The sequence below is a fragment of the Ptychodera flava genome, chromosome 15 (assembly GCF_041260155.1).
Source record: "Ptychodera flava strain L36383 chromosome 15, AS_Pfla_20210202, whole genome shotgun sequence".
Lineage (NCBI taxonomy): Eukaryota > Metazoa > Hemichordata > Enteropneusta > Ptychoderidae > Ptychodera > Ptychodera flava.
Window position 1 is genome coordinate 37,892,778 of NC_091942.1, and position 24,030 is coordinate 37,916,807.

Genomic DNA, 24,030 nt, shown 5'->3' on the forward strand with positions numbered 1-24,030 from the left:
CTGAGGTGATAGTGGTCACTGGTGGTGAGGCAGGTCCAACTCCAAATGTGGTTTCCAAATGACCCTGAAATCAGATCAAGAAAGCGAAATTATCTTTCACAGCATTTACAGGGTACCGTCTATCTAGTCTTCTGCAACTACCTATGTATCTTGACAAACCTTTCTTTGGAACATTTATCCAGTTAAACTTTGAAATCATTATTTTTCTCCAGATACCATGTATCTCGGTAGGAAAGTGCCACTGCATAAAGTGTAGACTTGATAAATATTTAGTGTTATTTATATCTCCGTTTCAAACGATGTTGAGCTTACTTTAATCTTCCCTGTTCATGAGTTTGTTGCTTTTATAGTTTATCTTTGTTTGTTTTCTTTTTATTTATTGAGTTTTGTTTTCAGTTTTTGCATATTTGTAGAGGGACACTTTTACATTTGTGCTGGTCACCTGTGCATTCAAACAAGACTTATGTTTAAAGCCTTATACAAATTAAAAGACAAGCGACCTAGCGGTCGATATAGCTCCGCTGTGTTTATGTACAGAATAACTATTTTTGACACATGTTAATGAAGAAGGTGGAAATCTTTGATAACTCAATGCAGTGGCCAGAAAAAAGTGGCTAAAATAAGCTGCAAAAATACAAAATTGAAGATTTCATCATACTTTGAATATATCACATCCGATCATCCCTAAGAACATGTCAACCAAAGCTATCTGATGAGTAGTTTTTAGAATAAAATATTCTGACCAAAAATGGCAACAATTGCCCCCCAAAAATAAAAATTGCAGATTTCATCATAATTTCAAAATATCACACTCAGTTCATATATAGAAACCTGTATACCAAATTTCAAAGCTGTTAGACCAGTACTTTTTGAGAAACGCATTTTTTGACCAAAAATGAGAAAAATTGCCCTTAAATTCAAAATTGCAGATGTCATATTTCAATAAATATCATTTAGTTCATCTATGGAAACCTGTATACCAAATTTCAAAGCTATCAGATAAGTAGTTTTGGAAATACACATTTTTTGTCCAAAAATGGCAAAAATTGCCCAAAAAATACAAAATTACAGATTTCATCAGAAATTCAATATATATTACTAAGCTTATCTGTAGAAACCTGTATACCAAATTTCAAAGCTGTTAGACCAGTACTTTTTGAGAAACACATTTTTTGACCAAAAATGGCAAAAATTGCCCCAAAATTACAAAATTGCAGATTTCATCATTATTTCCATAAATATCATTTAGTTCATCTGTAGGAACCTGTATACTAAATTTCAAAGCTATCAGATGAGTAGTTTTGGAAATACACATTTTTTGACCAAAAATGGCAAAAATTGCCCAAAAAATACAAAATTACAGATTTCATCAGAAATTCAATATATATTACTTAGTTCATCTATAGAAACCTGTATACCAAATTTCAAAACTATCAGACCAGTACTTTTTGAGCAATACATTTTTTGACCAAAAATGGCAAAAATTGCCTTAAAAATGCAAATTTGCATATTTCTGCACAATTTGAACAAATCTGAAATAGATCATCCCTAGGGACATATGTACCAAATATAATAGCTATCTGACCATTAGTTTTGAAGAAGAAGATTTTTAAAGATTTTTTTACCCAAAATGACAAAAATTGCCTTAAAAATACAAATATGCAAATTTCACCACCATTTTAACAAATCTAGTTTAAGTCACCCTAAGCAAACTGCATATCAAATTTCAAAGGAATCGGACGAGCGGTTTCAGAGAAGAAGATTTTTTTACCAAAAACACCAAAAAATGCCCCAAAAATACAAATATGCAAATTTCACCATGATTTGAACAAACTGAAGTGAGGTCACCCCAAGTGAACTGCATATAAAATTTCAAAGCAATTGGACTTGTGGTTTCAGAGGAGAAGGCAATTGTTGACGGACGACGACGGACGCCGGACGCCGGACGACGACGGACGACGACGGATAATCAACCTATTTGATAAGCTCCGCGTCGCTGACAGCGGAGCTAAAAAGTAGCACACAGAATTTGGGAGAAAGGTGTGATCTCTGCTATCAGTTACTTTTCATAGGCTGTATTTGAAATCAAAATGTTATCATAACAATATCAGAAATGTGAATGTATAAACGGATCAAATACATCCTGACTCTGAACTAATACATCATACTTACATTATTAACATCTTGGTCGAGTAAGGGTGACGGTAAACTCTGAGGTTGCTTGTTTCTGTATCCATGGTTCCTAGTTTTGCAAACAGTAGTCGGGAATGCTTCAACTCTCCAACTTACAATGTAGTCAGTTCTGCTAGACAACAAAAGGATACAAATCAATACTTATTTATTGCTGGTGATAATGGCAAGGTCCATTGACCAACACATAGCTAGACTCTGCATTTTGTTACACATTGACATACAAAAAGAATTAATTGAAATGATACTCATGAAAAATGTTCCCTAAATATGTTGATCTATACTTTCTGTATGTACTGAATGAATCATTCCAATAATTTACAAAACTTGAGAGACAAAATCTGCCTATAGTTTGAGTCAAGAAGTTCAGTTTTCATTTTATCTTCTTTCATGCATAACTTGACAAGCAATATTGAGATACAGTTCAAGAACAAATGATGATATAGAGGGCACACTGGTATCAATGTACAGTCAACACACTCCACTCATACTGTCATTGAACAGTTGATGTTCATGCTTTGATTGATAACACACAAAACAGAACAATCAGCAAAGATTACAGTTACAAGTACTAGCAACTCAGTTTTACGTCAGAAACTGGACAAATGTAAGAAAGTTGACTGATTACATTTCTAAACATAGGGCCAAAGTCCCTGAAGCTACTGTAGACATGGATATAAAATTAAGTATTTCCTGATTGTATGAAATTATCTCACTAAGGTCATCCTAGGGACCTGTTAACCAGATATTAAAGCTGTCTGACCAGCGGTTTTGAAAAAACAAGTGACCCAACAGTCGATAGAGCTCTACTGTGTATGTAGAGAATAACTTTTTGTGACACATGTATTGATGAAGAAGGTGGATATTTCTTTTGATAGCTCATTTCAGGATGGCCTGACCAAAAATGGCAAATAAGCTGCAAAAATATGAAATTGAAGATCTCATCATAATTTCAATATATTACATTATATTACATAAAGCCTAGGAACCTGTATACCAAATATCAAAGCTATCAGATGAGTAACTTTTGAGAAACAAATATTTTGACCAAAAATGGCAAAAATTGACCCAAAAATACAAAAATTGAAGATTTCATCAAATTTCAATAAATCACACTAAGACAACCCCTAGGAACCTGTATACCAAATATCAAAGGCATCAGACAAGTAGTTTTTGAGAAACACATTTTTTGACCAAAAATGGCAAAAATTGCACCAAAAATACAAAATTGCAGATTTCATCATATATTCAATATATCATATTTAGTTTATCTGTAGGAACCTGTATACCAAATATCAAAGCTGTCAGACGAGTGGTTTTGATAAAATAAAGTTTTGACCCAAAATGACAAAAAAATTCCTTAAAAATACAGATTTGCATATTTCATCACAATTTGAACAAATCTAAGTTGGGTTATCCCTAGGGACCTGTATACCAATTTAACAAAGCTGTCTGACCAGTGGAGATTTTTTACCAAAAACGCCTTTTTTGGTGCTAATTTGCATATTTTAACAACATCAAAAAATTAAAAAACAGTTTCTCATAAATTTTTCATCTACACAACAAATATCAAATCAGTAAGTACTGCGGTTCTCAAGATATTTGAGTGGACGGACGCCTCACAAACGGACATACATACATACAGACTGACGACGGACGCCAGACGGATACCCATCCCAATAGCTTCTATAGGCTATAGTCTATAGTAGCTAATAAACTGAGAAAGGGGTATTTTCACATAAAACACTCTTTTTGCTAATGTTTGTGGCAAAGGTCTGTGATACAGAACTATGCTGTTCTGTTGATCTTTAATTGTGCGCTCTAATAAAATGACTAGAAAATGCCATTATCTGTTCATCCACTGGTTTACACCCTCTTACAATACCACTGATTATGAGGGATGCTGCCAGTGTGTTCTGAGGCCAATCTAATGCACCATTGACAATGATTCTCATTGCATATTACAGTGTTGCAGGGCGCGTCCTGGCTGCAACACTGATATTACATGTACTGCACTATTACAAAGCTCTCAGCAAAACTTCAAGAAATTCCTAAATTTGATGACCAGAAAAATCATAAAATTAATATCATTTTAAGTTTATCTAGACACTACTGTATCCCTTAAATCTGTAAAACTAAATGCTATAAAAACCAGTAAAACCTACGTACTAACAAAGTTTCTTAGGAGGAAAGCAAATGTTAAAGGAGTATCGCTAAGCGTGACATTTATTAACGTATGATGACAGACGTACCAACCCCTTATTGAAAATGGTTTCTGGAAACAAAGACGAGAACTTCAATGGCCATTGTAGACTACTTTAAGGTAGTGACTCGGGTTCCTTTGTAAATTTTTGCGATTTTGTGATTATTTCATATTCTGAACCCCTGAAATATGATCTTTTTATTAGAGGAAACTGTGAGATAACATTGTACTGGAAAATGTCTTAAATTTTAGTGAAAACACGGCCTTCTAACCACTGCGCGAGTTATTATTTTCTTTTTGTTTAACGGTCCGGATTACTGTCAGCGTTATCGTTATACCTTGAGGAGATTATGTAAATTTTTACGCACCATGTTGCGCATGCGCGCACGTCTTCATAAGAGACGCTATCCAACATGGGTGATGACTGCAGTCAGTATAAGCAGTGTAGAAAACGCAAACGGGGCCGAAGAAGCAAAATGGAAAGCTGATGGACGCGATGTTGTGTGTTGGCCGCTACAGCTAACACACAGCATCGTACACAGGGCTAGCGAGAGAGTTGCCGACATCGACGGTTATTTACGAAAAGTGAATAAAAGACTGGCATTTTTGGAAGCGATCGAGTAGCTGAGGTAGGCAGGGATACGACTTGGGCCCAAGAACGCTGAATTTCGACAGTAATTTGGCTTTTTACGTCAAGTCCCAAAATGGATTTGAAGTCACCGACCCTACGTACGGGTCTTTGCAGGGTTGTGGTGAGCGAGGCGATTAGCTGTAGCGGAACACATAGCATCGTACTCCGCCGCGCCGGCTATAGATTACACTGCCGTCCAAAGAGAATCTATTTAATCTTCACTGGAAAATATGGTTCTATAACAGCAGCCCATATCTTGGACAGGTGCAGCCAACGAACAGTGCAGTTTTAAAAAAGGTCCTTACTATGATAAGATACATTGTGCATGACAAATAATGTGAACTGACTAAATTTAAGTCAAGAGGGTAATTAATTAGCTGTTCATAATTTGCCCTCCCACAGAAAATTTTTCGACTTACTCTCCCACTCTCAAACTTCATTTTTACCCACTCCCCACTTATTTTTGCCTGTTTCCCCTTCCCACTGTGAATTTTTGAAGCTCCCTCGCCCTGTGGCGAAAAAAAATTGCCAATTTCCCCTGCCCTGGAAACAATTCCCCTCAAAAAATTTTTCGCCAAGCCCTGTCCCCAGGACAATCAACCGATATCCGCCCTGCCCTACAAAACAAACTAAAATTTGCTCCCCTACCACCTAAAAACATGTCCCCTGCCCTAGCAAAATTAAAATTTCCCCTGCCCTCAAAAATTGCTCCTGGAATAGCTTTTTCGATGAATAGCTCCGTTGGACTTAGTTTGTCCATAGATGTAGGAAGCATGGTTTGTCCAATTTGTCAATCCGACACTGTTATGTCGGTCTAGAGCACAGCAACGTACGCGAAACGTCGCTTCACGATCGTTGCCTGTCAATTTCTATCTGTGGTCAAGAGAGTGTCGCTGGGTGTCGCGATATGTCGCCGTTTCAATTTTACAATGAGTGAATCTGTCGAGTATCGCCTCAGTCGTTTATTTTAAGTCATGAAGAATCGCTTTTACGTGTAACTGAAGTTGATTTTGGTTTCATACCCGAGGCCATAATAGTACATGTCACAGTGGAAAGCGAAATAGCGCACGAAAACCCGGTCATTTTTTATGGTGAGCAAAAGGACTGCAGCAGATCACATGTGAAAACCACAAAAACAAGTGCGACTTTCCCGCATTCCTTGAACTTCTCAACTACAGAATTTTTTAGAGTATCGAGAGTTGGTCGTCTCATCTCTGAAAGCAAGCAAGCAAGCAAGTGACGTCTTGTACTATAGGCACAAAAATCGGCACTAAAATGAACTGGGCAACCATTTCACACTTGGTACGTGCATAAATTACGGGCTGTGAGACCGGAAGTCGAGCGCTAGCGAGAGAGCGAGCGCGCGTCGTCGCAGAACGCAGACCTGTAAACCATTCCGGCTGTATGATTTTTTTAAACTTTTCTCGTCTTGTAACCAGACTCTAACCGTTACCAAACAGTGTACAGTTAATATAATTATAAGCTAGATACGTATTTGACAAACAGATTATGCCCTGAATTATCTCTCTAGTGTTTATCGTGTAAATAGTACCCACCGCTTACGCTGACCAGCCTCACGTTTCTACGCACAATTTTCATCATTTTTAGGCGAACTAATGTTTAGGACTTGTCAGAAATTCTCTAACCTGATGCCCAATATTTAACCTAGACCCAGATCGAATAATGTTTTTTGAAACGCACAAAAATCCGACTTTTTTCGGCGATTTTGTGTGAAAAATGGGACGTTTACACAAATCGTCGATTTTCTCAGTTCCGATTTTTGCTATGTATGCGCACCTTCAAATGAGTGTAAGTCGGCGACGCGTGGGCGGATTTCCCCGATTCTTCGCATGCTAACACTTCATGAATAGACCTGAAAAACCGTGTCTTAGATTTTTGATAAACCCCCCTGAAGTGACGATAACTTGACAAACGTGAACAAAAGCCGATAATTTATGCGAAAATCCGACAGTTCACACTTCGAAGGCTCACTGCGCAGAAACAAAGCGAATTTCAAAAATCCAAAAACGGTTTTTCCCCCTGTATATCCAGCTGTCTAGTGCCGTTAACAGATCACTTAGGGGTGCTGCCAATTCTTACTTATACTCTTTTAAGTGAAAAAATTCAAAATCACATGTTTTTGACTTAAACAAACATACCAATGCATGTTTTGACAACTAAACAAAATTTTTACCTTCTTCAAATATAGACCTATTAGAAAATGTACCACATGTTGGGTGTGAGACCCTGTTTTCTATGTGAAACTTTTGATTGAAAATATGTGTCAACCAAACTGAGTCACTACCTTAAAATAGCCACAAACTTTCCCCAATTGTATGACGTCATCAGAAGCCTTTATAATATGCTAATGAATCACACCACTTGTAAGTTGTATTATGCACTATCGCATAGCTTGCACAATCTACACCGATATGTATGGTAGATCGTGCTGATATTAACCGCCAGAAATCGATTCCTTGTAAATCAGTATTAGACGTTTAACTGTAATACACCGTATAAAATTACCTGCTGACAACCTTCAAATGTACGACGGTGAACTTGTCTGTGTTTGAGTAACTTTCCGAAGATGGGTGACCATATCAATTCACTATTCCTTCAATCCTTGATCACTGCCGTCACTTTGCTTATGTTTCAACCACGATCGAGAGGGTATATAATGCGATCACAACAAGAAGACAACTGCCTGAGAACTACAACTGTAAGTTGATGCTTCGCATGTGATCGTTATCAATACAATCTACTTCTTCGTGGGCTGAAAGTAATATTTTGTATACCTTTTCCACATCCGTCTAAGTTCCGTATGTCAGCTGCGTAGGCGTACGAAATCTCGTATGCGAAACTGTCAACTAGAATGACCGTTGCTGGCGTCCCGTCGATTTTTTTTATTGGGTGTTTTCAGTGGGCAAAAAAAGTGGCAGAGGTATGTCTTTCCAGGGGACCTATAATTCTTAAGCAATAAAAAATTGCACTGAGCAACTTCACTCCAGTGAAGCATTCGAACTGTCTGAAACACAACGAAATAAAAACAACCTGTTTTTCAACTCTCCCAGTTTCTCGAATGTTTGTAATCATTTCACCTTTTCTATAGAGGGCGTACTGCTGCCGCCATTTGCTGGATTACATGTGTAGAGAAGCAGGCAACATATTGAATGTTGAAAAATGTCAGCCCACTTTATACCACCAACAATCCAAGACAATGCTTATGGCTGGGGGCCATGTGAGATCCCAGAGCAATTTAAGGATATGCCATACCAACCATTCTCCAAAGGAGATCGCCTCGGAAAGGTAGGAAGATTGTGAATGCGTCAGGCTGTGAATGCTGCATGCTGGTCTAGACGTTTCGGCACCAAGTCGTTTCGGCCCAAGACGTTTCGGCCTCCCGATTTCAGGCCCCAAGTCGTTTCGGCACCGCGACCCAAGACGTTTCGGCACTGCTCAGGGATATCTGAGGGAACTAGTGCTGGAGCGTAATGTTGCACATCCAAGCACTAAAAAAGTAGTGTCAAATAAAATTCATGTACATCATGCTTCACTTTGTGAGAACATATTAAGAGACCGTAAGAAAAAAACTTCATATCGTTTTTAAATCTGTGACACAAGTTTATCGATAGCAATAGCCGCCGAAACGGCAAATGTTTGAAAGTGGTGCCAAAACAGCACGGTAAAATGCACAGAAAAGTACTCGTCAGAACGCAAAGGTCACGCTTACGAATATGACGGTCCGGTCAGCCAATTACTAAATAGTTTGAAAACAAATCGAAACAGGGATGCCGAAACGTCTTGGGTTGCGGTGCCGAAATGACTTTGGGCCGGAAATTGCGAGGCCAAACGACTTGGGTCGAATGACTTGGTGCGAATGACCAGCAGGGTTTTACATATCTTTTTACTTTTGAGAGTCCCTGGGACCCCTGGTGTTAGAAAATGGGAGTCCTACATCAAAATATGGGGGTCCCAATTTATTTCAAAAGAATATTTTATTGTTTATCCATGCCATGGTCTTCACTGTGTTCAGTTAGTGTTATAACACACGGCAAATGGTTGCGCATTTCTTAAAATTATTCTTACATGAAAATTCTAGTTCACACTGAGGTCCCTCATTGATCAATTCAAAGAACACTATTCATAATTGAAATGATCTCATAACTTTAATGACAAGTTCACAAAGTTGTGAAATTTGAACAAGTATTCAAATTGTCAAATTGACAAGAAGGTAAGTAATTTCATACTCTGAAATGGCATTCACCCAGCAAGTCCAGTAGGTTGAGTTCACACTCTGCCAGCAGCTCCTTCAGCAAATAACCTAGCATTGTTTATGAAGTCAAAATCATCTGTGATGGGGCCAACCAGTTTGATGAACATTAGTCTATTAAGCCTTTGAGGATTGAGTCTATTTCGTGCCCTCTGTTTGATGGCATTTTGTACTGAAAAGCCCCTTTCACATGGGGCAGAGGACACTGGTATGAAAAGAGCAATTTTAGCAAGAATGGCAAGATCAGGATACTCCTCTGTAAAATCAGTTAGCAACAGCTTGATATACATATCAAAATTCAGTGCGTCCCTATGAGATCTTGTGAAGTGTTTGTAAACAAGAAAGTGTGCCCTAGCTCTATCAGCATCAATACCAGGTGTATTGTTATGATGATTCAACAGTTGATCAAGCTGGTTGACCCCATAGTCAGGTAGGTTGGCCAAATTTTCAGGATATCTGTGTGGGTTTAGAATTACATTAAAACATTCCAGAATATTCATCTCATCATCTGGAAATCTGCAATCTAAATTCTGCAGTAGTTTGTTGATATAATTTTCTCGTACACTACAGAAGCTCTGTCTGAGTGGCTGATTGTAAGTGATTTTAATGTTTTTGTATGTGTTTTTCTGACCATTGCCAGGAACATCACCCAAATCATTAAAGACTTCTCTGACAGTGTGTGAATCATTAGTCATTGTATTCAATGTGTCCCTAATAGACTGAACACTTTTTTTGATATGGGATAGGTTGACAGAATCTTTCTGAAATGTAAGGCTCAAAATTCCAATCACAGTAAGGACATCAATCAATAAGGCAGTGAATAGCAGAAACAATGAATTGGAGACAAATTTCAACAGCCCATCATTCTTTCCCCTTTTTGTCACTTGCAAGTGCCAAGGCAATTGGCTCAAAACTGATGAAAATCATCTTGACAGCTGATTCAACCGACAACCAGCGAACAGATGTAGGCTCAGTAATTTGTTTCGCCTTTCCATTCAACAGAGTTTGAATTTCTCTAAGTTTGTCATATCTCACACTAGAGTCATTAAAGTATTTATACAATGAATGGATTATATTATGATATTCTTTGCAATATTCAATATCTCTGCCTGCTTGAGAAGCAGCAAGATTCAATCGATGTGCAACACAATGCACTTGAACAAGGTTGGGATTTCTGGCTTTTAATTTTGCACCCAACCCGTTCAAACGACCGGTCATTACGGCCGCCCCGTCTGTTCCCAGTCCATATATTTTGTCTACGGCCGCGTCACAGATTTCTTTCCTAGTCAAAAATTCAATCAAGGCGTTTTCGATCCCTGCAGCAGTGGCAATTTGCTGGTTACCGAGGAAAGAAACATTCGCCTCGCCATTCTGAATATATCGAACATATATGGCAAGTTTCTTATGAACGGTTATGTATTGTCACAAGTCTCATCCAACATTATACCGATGAAATCACTTGCATGTATGCTATCAATCAGGGACTTCTCGATCACACGTTGAATACACTCTTCAAACTCCATAACTATCTGCGGACGTTTGTAATATTCAATGTCAAAGCCGTTCAGATTCTGTAGATGCATGATGTCAGTGAATACATCGCATGGAAGGTCACGTTTAGCGATCAGATAAACAGTACGTAATTGTGCAGCGTACGCCTCGAGTTCGTTTACCCTGCACCTGCCGGTCCTCTGCAGATTTGCGAGCGGTAGTAAATTGTGACCTCAAGCTTAGGATTTTAACACTTGTGAGATGACTTTTCGAGTCCTGATGACGAGTGAGAGTTGAATGTTGAAAATTAGAACAACCTTCCGTGAACGGGCATGTAACATTCGATTTCAAACATACATCGCATTCCATGACGTTTCGCTCTTCAGAATATCGAAGCCATTTGTAAATCTATTGAGCCAACTTCTGTTGAATGTTCGTAATTTTGCTGACTTGGCCGGGGGATCTGATGTATCAGTATCGCATGGCGTAGCTGCTGTTTCGGCCTCTACCAAACCTACATCGTGCTGGTTGCTGCGGCTGTCGAAAAACTTTCGCAGATCGGCTTGTTTTGGGTATTTGACACGACCCGCCATGATGCATAGAAACATGTATTGATCGCCGCAAACAAGAAATCGACCAATTAAGAATCAGTTTACACTTTTTACGGTAGTAAAATTTGTTTCCGCGGGTACCATTGGTCATCAAACAGTGGAGGCCAATGCACTACGGAGCATTCTATTAAAGTATGGGGTCGGTAAGGTTACTGGGATGTGTTGTACGTGTTCAGCAGCTTCGCGAGATATACACCAGCAACAGATATTTCTGCGTCCGAAGGGACGCGTAGTTTAGTTTTTGAGGGGTCCTGGTCCGGTTTTATGCGTAAAGGACGCAGAAATGCGCGTCATGTAAAACCCTGACCAGTTACCGTTGAGACGAGTCGAGAACAAACGCCATGCATATGTCTGCTCTGTGTTCCCGGCGTTGTACGGCCGCCGGGAACTCACAGCATCGTACGCAGGGCTCGAAGGTAGAAGCGAGACCGCTTCTACCTCCATAGATGATAGTTTGATCATCAACAGGAGGGACTATGGATCATCATAGAAGCATGGCTCATGAGCCGACTAAGTTTGCAGCCGCAACAACTTTTGCCCCTTCGGCCTTGCTGATTACGAAAAGCTCTTGGCCACTGTTTGGTGTTAGGGTTTCTTGACGTTTCGGCACCAGGTCGTTTCGGCCCAAGACGTTTCGGCCTCCCAATTTCAGGCCCCAAGTCGTTTCGGCACCGCGACCCAAGACGTTTCGGCACCGCTGAAGGCTACCTGTGGGAACTAGTGCTGGAGCGTATATTGTTGCAAATCAAAGCACTAAAAAGTAGTTTCAACTAACATTCACCATGGAGGTAGGAAGCTACCTCCATGCATTCACGTACATGCTTTAATCTTTGTGAGAACATGGGAAGAGATCGTAAGAAAAAGCTTCATATCATTTTCAAATCTGTGACACAAGTTTATCGATATCAATAGCCACGAACATGGCAAAAGTTTGAACGCGGTGCCAAAACAGCACGGCAAAAGTCACACAAAATGCATGTGAAAGTACTGGTCAGAACGCAAAGGTCACGCTTACGAATATGACGGATCAGTCAATACTAAATACAGTAGTTTGAAAAAAAAAACGAAACACGGATGCCGAAACGTCTTGGGTTGCGATGCCAAAGTGACTTGGGGCCAGAAATTGAGAGGCCGAAACGACTCGTTGCCGAAAAGACCAGTTACCGGTGTAATTCCTTTGACTGACTGTTGTGTCCTGAGCGTGGACTTATATAATTCAGTCCTGATATCACACATCTAATGATCTGTAACTTTACAGAATACAGGATTTGTGACATACACTGTACCTCTAGATCTTCAGACTGAGATAACGGTTCCCAGACACTTCGCACCAAAACCACTTCGCACCATACCATCTCGTCCCATACCATTTCGCACCAAAACCACTTCGCACCAAAACAACCTCGTACCAAACCTCTTCGCCCAAAAATCACGTCACCCAAAACCATTGCGCCCCAAAAACAATGCCACTTCACTCCCCAATTTATCGCTAACCGTTAAAAGCTGAAAATAACCAACCACTGCCAGTGAAGTTATAATCACCTTTCTATCATCCCAGGACTGAAATCTTGAAATTGTACACATTTCGAGAAAATGACATCGCATCATGCAATACCGAGCACGGAACCTGAAATATACCATTTAGTAGTTTGCGTGTTTCTTTTTTTTCTAAATATACCGTATGGTTTCATGGAAGAATAAATGGTTCGTGGTAGCCAAGTTGTAGGTAAAAACAACGTTATGATTCGTGGCACCCGCGTCGACGTTTTAGCCTGTTTTAGGACGAGATGACGGAAGTAAACCTTTAATAGTGAAGTGGTTTTTGTACGAGGTGGTACTTGGGGCGAAGTGGCGTTGGACGAGGTAGTACTTGGACGAGGTGGTTTTGGTGCGAAATGGTTTTGGGACGAAGTTGTGTGGGGCGAACTGGTTTTGGTGCGAAGTGTCTGGACCCAGATAAACAGTATCTTGCAATTTAGTGGGATTACTGAAAGGTTGCCAGACACTTTGCCCCAAATCCAAGTCACAGCATACCACCTCGTCCCATACCATTTTGCAACTAAACAACCTCGTACCAAAACCACTTCACTGGAAGAGTCTCATTGCCCCAAACCCATTTCACCCCAAACAACTCTAGTTCACTTCAAACTGTCACCAACCTGTAAAGCTGAAAATAACTGGAAACCCCACCAATACCCATGAAGATTTCATCACCTATCATAGCCTTGAAAATGAACACATTTCGAGAAACTAACAACAGCATGCAAGACCGTAACCATATTATCTACTCTACATACAGATGTGTAGGGAGACAGCGTTGTCACAGATGGACACCTTCACCACACTCTATTACTCATCAGGCTACAATTGTACTTGTGAACGTGGTTTGCAGGCATATTTGCAATATTCCTTTTTTCCAATTCTACACAGTCTATGATTTTGGAAAGAAGGAAAGATTTGTGGTAGCCAAAATGTCTTGCCACAGCATATGTCTAAAAGTGCAATGCAAGACATTACACTGTGATCTATGGGGTGAAATAGTTTTGGAGCAAGCTGGTACATGTAGTTGAGTGACGTGAGGTGAGACAAGGTAGTATTTTGGATGAGGTGGTTTTGGGACAAAGTTGTGAAGGGCAATCTGGTTTTGGTGCAAGGTGTGTGGACCCCATTGAAGTATATAACTTGGCATACACCACATAAACGTTGTGATATGGTACATCTATATTCATTTGAAGTATGACAGGGTTAACAACATATCTTGACATTAATTAATGGTCATATGTATGTATTGAATTTATGAAAGCACCAGGGCATACAGATTGAAAACAACTGCTGAAATGAAAATCACAATCTGAAAATTAGCTGAGAGAGTGATAGGATAGTGATTAAAACAGCTGTCATAAAACAGTATGGACAGTCATGAAGGAGAGTAAAAGATTATAATGGTCTATAGGAAACATAAGGGAAGAAAATATTTACGATCAAAGCAATAAACCTGGAGCTTAAGATACATGTAGTTAAAAAAAATATTTTTGTCCCTGGTCAGAATCTTGAAACGGGGTCCAGACACTTCGCACCAAAACCAGTTCGCCCCACACAACTTTGTCCCAAAACCACCTCATCCCAAGTACTACCTGGTCCAACACCACTTCGCCCCAAGTACCACCTCGTACTAAAACCACTTCGCCCAAAGTATAGTACCATCAACTCGTCCTAAAACAACGATGCCACGACATATCATAACACTGTTTTTACCTGCAACTTGGAAGCATTAATGTTTCGGGACAGTTTGGCTACCACAAACCATTTATTGTTGCATGAAACCATAAACGGTAGAGTAAGAAATGAGAAAGAAGAAACACGTAAACAACTCAATGCTACAACTCAGGTGCCGTGCGTGGAATTGCACGATGTCATTTACTCGAAATGTGTAGAGTTTCAAGATTTCAGTCCTGAGATGACAGAAAGATGATGAAAACTTCGACGGCAGCAGTTAGATATTTTCAGCTTACCGGTTGGCGATAAGTTTGGGGCGACTTGACTTTTTGGATGAAGTGGTTTTGGTACAAGGTTGCTTTGGTGCGAAGTGGTTTTGGTGAGAAATGGTAAAGGACGAGATGGTATGGTGCAAAGTGGTTTTTGTGCGAAGTGTCTGGGAACCTCTTGAAACACCCTATTATGTGTAGGGGATCAAACAACTTTACTCTTTCTCTCTGCCATTGTTGATCAATCAAAGTACTGGTATTTTCATTCTTTATATCTTGTCGTAATTTGACAACAAAATAACCTAGCCTCATATGAAAGAGTGCCTGCTCGAATAAACACCTTTGGCTAACAAAGTTAGCCTGACAACTCTAGTCAGTTCACTGTACCTGAACTTGCCCTTAGTGCTGGACAATGATATGACTATGAGCCTAAGCCTGTAAAATATTGCAAACACAAAACAGTTCTCCTTGGGACAAGATGCCACTTGTGACATGACCCTTTTCAGGATCAGCACACTGTCCAAAGAGAATACTTGTGTTTATATGAAAGACTTTCTATTATTTGGTGTAAGTGATGTGTGTAGAAAATGTTACTTGGTCCACAAGGTGAAGAACGTACATGTACAGTAAGTGCATGGCAATAAACCTGTAACCATGGGAGGTAGCTGCCTTCATGCTGTAAATGGAAACTTGTCTAGAATGATTGATCTATTAGAAACGAAAAGTGGTGAGCCCAATCATCTTGCTTCTAACTCAATGCTGTGATCTATTGTACTAATCTCAAAATGTTTCCTTTAACTTTGTATTTTTTGTAGGTTTCTGATTGGACAGGAACAACTTACCAAGACAAAAGATATTTAGGTAAGTATGATTGATACAACATGCACCATAATTATTTCACTATCAGTCTGAGACCCTTACTTTAATCTTTTGTATAGGACAACAGTTTTTGTAGATACAGTATACATGTATGGCACCTAACTTTCAATATGTAGGAATTTCTTTGCAGATTCAATCATACATCAGCACATTTAATATATCAATTTTTCTTGAGTCAACTAAAGCAATCTTGAAACAGAATGGAGTCAAAGTGGATTACTAGTGACCACATTGTGTTGATGCTTCAGATTGCCACTGTGACTATTTAGTACTGATTTTGAAATGACTTTAGCTAACAAGACTTGTGTGTTCCACCAGATCTGTCTATCAGTGTAAATTTGCTTGTAAATGTGTCTGTGGCAAATTCAAAAATGATTGAGTATTGGATGAGGTTTCGATATATTTTGAGATTTAACAACATGTATATTCTGACTTATGGAATGTTTCCAACATCAATTTCCTCTTTGCAGGAGTAACGGCATGTATGTTCATGTAGCTTTAAGAAATAATCCTCAAAGAAATAATCTAACTGAGTTGAAGCTTTTCATTTCACCATAATCCCTGTGGAATTGAACGAGCAGACAAAAACAAGTTTATATTCGTCATTTTAGTCTCTGTCAAAAAAGTCCAGTCAATCAATTTCAAAGGCTTGTCAGACTATAATTGTAATAAATATTGCCTTTTCAGCATATACTGAGTGAGACTGTGAGTTGAGTAAGAATTTCTATTAATTGATCAACTCACAAAATTTTCAAAGAATGTGAAAACAATTTTTCTTTGGGTGCAAATCTCTTTTCATCGGAGTTTTCTATCCTAAAATGATGGTTGGGAAACCATTGGACCATGTTCCATGTTGTTAGGAGAATGCAAGATGATTTACTGTAAAGCATGGCTTAATTCCCTAATGTATCAATTTACACATTCCTGAGCATGCGCAGTAGAATCTAGATGACCACTTCGGTTACCAGAAAAATAAGAGCAGCTCTTGCTTATCACAGGTTCTAGTTATAAACAAAATCAAAGGCTGCAGAGATGAAAGAAACTGAGTGTGTTGTAGAGCAATAATGTGATTGATTGATGACATGGTTTGATCCAAAAGGGATGAAATTATTAAATTGTGCTGTTTTCCACCTTGCGCTACTATTTAAAGCTATTTTCTATGTTTTTATGAGCTGCAATGTAGTTTTTCAAAGAAGGGATAAATTACAAACTGTTATTTTTTCATAGACGTAATGCCAATGCACAGTTCATTTGCAGATATTTTGTTATGCAAATTAGCCAGTAATGTTTCACCACGGTCCCTCCACAAACACTGATGTCTGGAAAAACACAGTGCATGCATTCTGTATTCTGTAAAAGATCGACACTTTTTCTAGGGTCTATGCGTCAAACAACAACAATTACTTTATGTACAGTGTCAATGATATTGTTTGCTTTCCAAGTATGATCCCTTCATAAATAATTTCCAAACCAAGTTTTCAGGAGCTAGTGCTAGAGTTTAGATTTTAAAAGCTCACTGCAAAATGCTGTGTAGCAAGGGAATTTTTGATTTAGCTGTGCCTTTTATCTTTCAACACGCCATTTGTTCAACTTTAAAATTGTCAACTATTTGTTTATTGTTACTTTGTTTGACTCTTCAAGTTTAGTTTTAAATGTATGTGTTGTGACGACGCATACAATATATTTGATGATACAGTAAGAAAAATGTACTAAAAGATTTCAGTATTTACATTTATGTTCATTATTTTGATTATTTTCACACCTTTCAACCAGGAAAATACAATTCCCAGTTTGGTTCAGGCACTCAGTATGCTTACTACCACGATGAAGATGAAACAACCTTCCAACTTGTTGATACAGCTAAGATTCCTAAACCATTGTATCAAAGAAATAGATTCAGAGTCAATCAGGTGAGTGTGTGTTCAATTCAGTAAAAGTCAATCAGACTATCAGTTGTTCTGTGTGGAAAGAAAAGAATGATTGAAATCTAGGAAATAGGAAAGATACCTGTCAGATTTCCTATATCATTTACAGTGCAAGACATTACTGTACAGTGACCTCATGGAGAAAATATCCATAAACCCTCCTACCCTCATCATTCAATTTATATATATATATATATATATATATATATATATATATATATATATATATATATATATATATATATATATATATATATATATATATATATATATATATATAATATATATATATATATATATATATATATTATATATATATATGTATTGTATTCATTTATAATTTCATTCCAATGATAAGATTGATTTATTTCCCCAAATTGTATAAATTATGATAATATTTCATGAATGGATATCCAGTAAAGAAGTTGTATGTAAAATAATGATAACCGTCATGGTATGTCATGTGATGATGATTGTATGGTATGTCTGACTGTGGGGAATCTGAATTCTGTACTGGTTCAAGTGGAAAGGAGAAAACAAAAATGGACTGGCCTCAACAATATTATTCTTAAACTGTCTATGATTTGCAGCGTAATATCAGAAGAGATCGTGAAAGACGAGAGCAGAGAGCCAATGCTGGAATGCAGACTCTGACTAAAGCACAGAAAGAAAGACAACGTCAAATGAGAAGACTTCAGAAACAGTTTGGCAACAAGAAGTGGACTGACAATAGATTCCAAGTATGTATCATGTAGTTTATGTATCTGTTCAGATAGTTTTCATGATGATCCAATCAAACAATGCAAACACAGTGTCTGTAAACAGTAACACAAATTCATGTTTTGAACAAGTAAGGAAATTGAAAGCACTCTGGCATGATTTGTTTACCTTGACAACTATAATGAAAAAGAATATAATACATGTAAATCTATAAAACAATAAAATTTCTTATGAAATACTAATAAAAAGTGAATATTGATGCAAGTGTGTCGGCAATGTTTGTTGGCCTGTCACATCATTATGCATGCTATGTCTGTATTGTCATTCTCCTATTGTTCAGAGAGTACTGAATATGAAGCCGTATTTTAACATATCGAAATATGAATCATATTTTCACTGTAATAGGAACTACTTATGGCACAGCATTTGGTGCAGCCCAGTGAACTGTACTCCCAAATCTCCAAAATGTTGAGCTAAAGTCAAAATTCAAATTGTTGTTTATCTTCAGTTTTGACAGGACAAGCACAGTTTTACCAAAAATAAAAACATCGAAATTTTGCAAGTATATTACAAGTGGTACTGGTCATGACAGAGTGTGCTTTTCATGTTGTCTGCTTGTACTTTAGAACAAAGTGTAGAGGGCTCATTGGCATGCAGAACGACTGTTCTCTGTGCGCCAGTTTCCCGATAACAAGTTTCACTACCTCGAGAGTGCAATTTCATTTAGCACTACCACAAGCAATCATCAGAATCTGAGAACACAAGTGAAAATATACTACAAATGAGATGCATATATATGTTCTAGATTCATATAGTGATTCTGATTGTGAATGGCCATAGCTTTCTCTGAAGTTGTGTTTACACAGTATAACATATTCGGACCTCAGGAAGTCAAAATTAACTTATAAAATTGTGTGACCATGTTTATTGGCAATCATTTAGGCAAGCCAGCAGCCAAAATGTATAACCATATCTTGTAAATAGCTTTTGAAATTATACGTACATTATCATGATTTGCGTGTACAAACAACAGTTGATGATTTCTTTATCTTCAAATAAAGTGTGTGACAGCCAAGTACTTATTATGTTGACTTTTTTCATCTGTTAGAGGGTCCAGTAAAGAACCGTGAGGCTTCTGTGGAAGTGAAACCTACCTGGAAGGTTGTAGAAGAAATGGATTTCCCAAGACTTAGTAAATTGAAATTCATGGATGTCAAGGATCCAGAAGATCTGTAAGTTTAGAGGATGTGTGTCTTTGTATTGAATTTACACAGCTTATGTTGCTAATTGGCATGTCAGATACATACATGCAGGGCTGTCAATTATAGCCGGTCACCGGCGGCAAATCGCCGTCTGGAGACTGGTCTTGCCGCCGGCTGTTTCCCTATTCATGGCCTGCAGTGACGATCTTTACACACGTTATGAATCTTTCCTGTCCCAATTCTATCGTTGGCTGCGCTGTGCTATAGAGGCGCAGCCCCTAAGGCTCGTTGGTAGCCAATTTCTGATTGGTTTCAATCGGTACTGTCAAAAAGCTTTGCGTGTTCTGATTGGTTTTCGGACGTACACGATCGATATGGCTACGAAAAGAACGACAGCCACGTTGGATTTATGGGTCCAAAAAGACCCCGAGAGGCTTACACTGGCTCTGGATATAAAAGTAATGTTCATATTTGTAAATCATTTTATTTTCCTGAGGAATTTCAGTGATCGGGGGTTCAATCCATCAATGGTATAGCATGCAATGTAGATTTCACGCCGCGTCTGAGCAAAGTGCCATAGCATTACGTGTATTTAGCGACTGGAATTTTGATTTGTTTTCCCGTTTGCAGATCGTGAACACTCTTTACAATGAGTAAGAATCGTTTACTCAGCGCAAAAAAAAACTTTGTGGGGATTGACATAATTTTTAGTGAGTTTTGACTACCACTGAATTTGTTTGCACCAAGCCGCCGTTCTATGAAATGTATAGTTACGGTAGTACATGCTGTGTACTGTGGTCGTTTCGAAGGCCCGAGAATTGAAGTTTGATAAATATTTTCCGACATCTGAAATCTTTCCTCAAAAGCAAATATCGGTATTCCGATCCTTCAAAATCATTTACCAAGACCAACATTTTTTAATGTTTAGGGCAATCACAAAATTTAGCTAGGCTTGACTATATACTTTCGCTATACATATCTTGCACGTACGTCACGTATGGCGGTAAACCATGTTTTGAATATGGATATATCATGCATGTAGTGAGCCTACCCACTTGGCCGGCGTGGGTTTCGACAAAACTCGGACTACTGTGAGGGATATCAGAATAGATAGTCATCAGGAGAAAAGATTTGATCGTTACTTTCACGCCGCGCAAGGATTTACTACGTAAATAAATCAACATATTCTCAATCTTGTCGATTGAGAGGCCGACGGACAACGAAGCCACGCAATTTCATTAGCGGATGTAAACTTGAGTATGTAATTGTTTGTATGACGTAGCGTCTACTCAAATTGTCTCTGGTAATGGTCTCGTATTTACCCCATTACATTTGTAAATTTTCACACTGGAAATTCATAGCCGTAACTGAGGAGAGGTCTTGAAACAGACAAAATAAAATACAGCAGTATCAACCAGACACAGATCGGAATTTTTTGTCGTGACGTTATGACATCAGTCTTTGCAGTGGGGACAAGATTTTTTTTAACTCTAATACGATTAGCTGTTTTTGAATGGGAACGTATTACAATTATTGAATTACTTTCTGCAGATGTTGTTTCTTAAGAATAGTTTCTGCAGGTGTAGTTTCTAAAGATACATCTGAAGAAATAGTTTTTGCAGATGTAGTTTCTGAAGCTACTGTTTCATCAGCCTGAGAATCACACAATATTGAGGTATTGTCAGCTGGTACTGCCATACAAGCCTTTGGCTTGGACGAGTACTCCAGTGATTCTAAATATGGTTCAGATTATGATCTTTATTAAGCAGGTTGTAATTCAACAGAATTTGTATGCAAATAATAATAACCTGGTGTATCAATAAACATAAACTCTGTAATACTTCTGTTTGTCTTTCATAATTTATTTCACAAGATCCAATTTCAGTTACTTTTGATAGGGCTTCAGTTATAATAAACTTGACAGTAAATTGCCCTCAAAAGTGCCACCACAGGCCACCAATTGAAGATGAAATAATTAGAAAAGCTTCAGCTTCAGGAGGGGGGACACCCCCCTCCTGGCCTCCCCCCGCGTGCGCTTGCGCGCACGCCTTCCTCCGCTTCGCTCCGCACAAGGCTGTACCCTCCTGTTCTTTCACTTGTACCCTTCTATTCTGAAAAACATTGACAGCCCTGTACATGTAGCTTTAAAACCTTTGACCTGCCAGTACTGTCAGTCTGAAAATATTATTTTTCCAAAACATGAATTTCAATGTGAAGTCTTGCATCTTTCATCTTTAAATTCATACTCCAGTCATGTTTGACAGTTTACTGAAGCCCAGCCATCATGATCCATAGATTAAGTTTTGAGGAATTCACTTGTTTATACATGATTGTCGATATCAAAGATGGACTGCTAACCGTAGACTTCCTCACCATATTTTCCAACATTGGTGTGGTAAGTCAACATGAAGCCATTATGTGACCACACATTGTATTGTATTTGAGTGAATTGCTACACAGAGCAGCACAAAGGTCAAAGGTCATGGCAGATTTCAAACTCCATAAGCTGTATCTTTTTGCTATTTTTTCAGAACTTTTGTTTTGTGGTTTCCCTACACTTTCTGCATTGAATCCCTAAACTGTAATTTAATGCCAAGTATTTAGCATATCAACACAACCTATATGAGTATAATCTCCATTGTTATTGTTGGAAATTGTATTCAAGTCCGGACTAGAATTCATTTGTAAACAATAAACAACGATCACTACACACATACAAGCTGTGTTGACAAAAAGAATACTCGAAATTTCAGCATGACAAACGGATTAGGGTCAGACACGGTAGTTGATATACAGAACAGAATACTGAAAAACTTGCTACAAGTTACAGCTTATGTCCCTTTAACCCTTTTATCACTATTGTTTAGCCCAAACCAATTGTTATCAATGATGATTCTAGGCCTGGTTCTAGGGGATGGGCAAAACACAAACTTCAACAGAAATGGACAGTGGAAACAAAGCCACAAACATGCATAGTAGAGAAACGTGTATACCCACATGCATTTGTTTTACAGGATTGTGTTTGTAACGCCATCATGACTTCAGCTCTGAGGGATACTGTAATAATGAGACACTGCCATACTTCTTATTGTTGAGTAGGCTTATTTGGGTGAACAGGTTATAAACGCTTTGAAAGTTTCAATTTTCAACGTAACTCACTTTTGTATGCAAAATCATTTCCATTTCGGCAAGTATGCGTGTATGGAGTACAAGCATGATTCTTTGACTGTTTGTGTTTCTTTTCTCAGAATCCGTGCTGGATCCATGGAATATTATGATAAGAATTACGATAGAGTATCCACCAAATTGGAAAAGAAGTTGAAGAGAGTGAATCGTATCTTCCACAAAGTAACTACAACTGATGACCCTGTTATAAGGAAGGTGAGTGTCATGGAGTCATCTAACTTTACTGCTTCGAAAGGTATAAGATCTAAAAAACTATGTGAAATATTGCAGTGTTGCATGGTGTCCAGCACAAATACCCCATATTTCAACAAATGCCCTCTTAAACTCAAACACACAACACCTGCCCTCTACACTGAGATCTTGAGATATTGATATACACCGAGTATTGACAGTGGCAATCGGCCATCATGATAACCGCCTATCATTCAACAATGCATAGTTGATCCAAAGTATGAGTGTAATGAAATAGGTAGGAGTAGATCAAGGATGACAATTTCAGATCAACAATGTTTGAACTTTTGTTTATAAATCTATTTCTTCCACCAAAGTTTCCTTATCAGCTGGAGTAATACATTGAAAAATGACATTGTACCACAGCCAACTCATAAAAAGGGTTAACAGAGATTATTCTGTACTCATGTCATTGTATTTTGCCACATTGGTTTCATTCATGCTTTCAACTCGATGTTCCACAATTGTATAATTGCAGCTTGCCTCAAAGGGGAACGTGTTTGCTACAGACATCATCTTAGCAACCTTGATGTGTTGTAATCGTTCTGTCTACTCCTGGGATGTGGTTGTTCAGGTATGTGTCAACTGATCTCTGAGACAGAAACATTGTAACTCTAGTCTCCAATGGTACAACAGTTTTATTTCCCAGACAATGTTATAATTGCTGTATTTACTAATGTACATGGATGCACAGAAAATGTTCCAATGTAAAGCAGAAATAAACACAATTCGCTTTGTAGACAGCAGGAAGTTTTAAAATTTACTTGAAATCATTGAAAGTTTACACAAATTGCATCAACTATCGATGACTTCAAGCTTTGCCACGACTTGCAACCGCCAAAAAGCACCCTTCACAGCAGGGATCACATGCAGTGTATATTAATTGTAGTTTTTGTATAACTATTACAATACATTTTGAACATGCACTTGATTTGATACTTTTGTTTTGATTTATCAGTACAACATTATGCTATTACATGGCGTGTCAATATGTGCATACTTACTG

At 38.3% G+C, this 24,030-nt stretch overlaps 2 protein-coding genes across 6 annotated transcripts in view; one reads left to right on the plus strand and one right to left on the minus strand.

The window, feature by feature from the left end:
• The window catches only part of LOC139152087 (E3 ubiquitin-protein ligase TRAF7-like), a 33,341-nt gene extending 25,473 nt beyond the window's left edge, over window positions 1-7,868 (minus strand). For 4 of the 5 annotated variants that reach the window (XM_070725186.1, XM_070725185.1, XM_070725184.1 and 1 more), the window contains exons 1-3: window positions 7,551-7,868; window positions 2,173-2,302; window positions 1-64 (exon numbers count right to left, since the gene is read on the minus strand). The gene's annotated coding sequence lies outside the window, so the exon portion shown is untranslated. Of the gene's footprint in view, window positions 65-2,172; window positions 2,306-7,550 lie in introns of all 5 variants that reach the window. The other variant, XM_070725183.1, reaches the window with a different exon arrangement.
• A 271-nt stretch (window positions 7,869-8,139) lies between these two features.
• LOC139152101 (eukaryotic translation initiation factor 3 subunit D-like) overlaps window positions 8,140-24,030 on the plus strand; it is a 29,626-nt gene continuing 13,735 nt past the window's right edge. Inside the window, exons 1-8 of the mRNA XM_070725206.1 lie at window positions 8,140-8,330; window positions 15,697-15,742; window positions 17,534-17,670; window positions 18,276-18,425; window position 18,748; window positions 19,514-19,637; window positions 22,856-22,988; window positions 23,503-23,598. Coding sequence (XP_070581307.1) covers window positions 8,205-8,330; window positions 15,697-15,742; window positions 17,534-17,670; window positions 18,276-18,425; window position 18,748; window positions 19,514-19,637; window positions 22,856-22,988; window positions 23,503-23,598 — 813 coding nt within the window. The 5' untranslated portion in view covers window positions 8,140-8,204. The remainder of the gene's footprint in view (window positions 8,331-15,696; window positions 15,743-17,533; window positions 17,671-18,275; window positions 18,426-18,747; window positions 18,749-19,513; window positions 19,638-22,855; window positions 22,989-23,502; window positions 23,599-24,030) is intronic.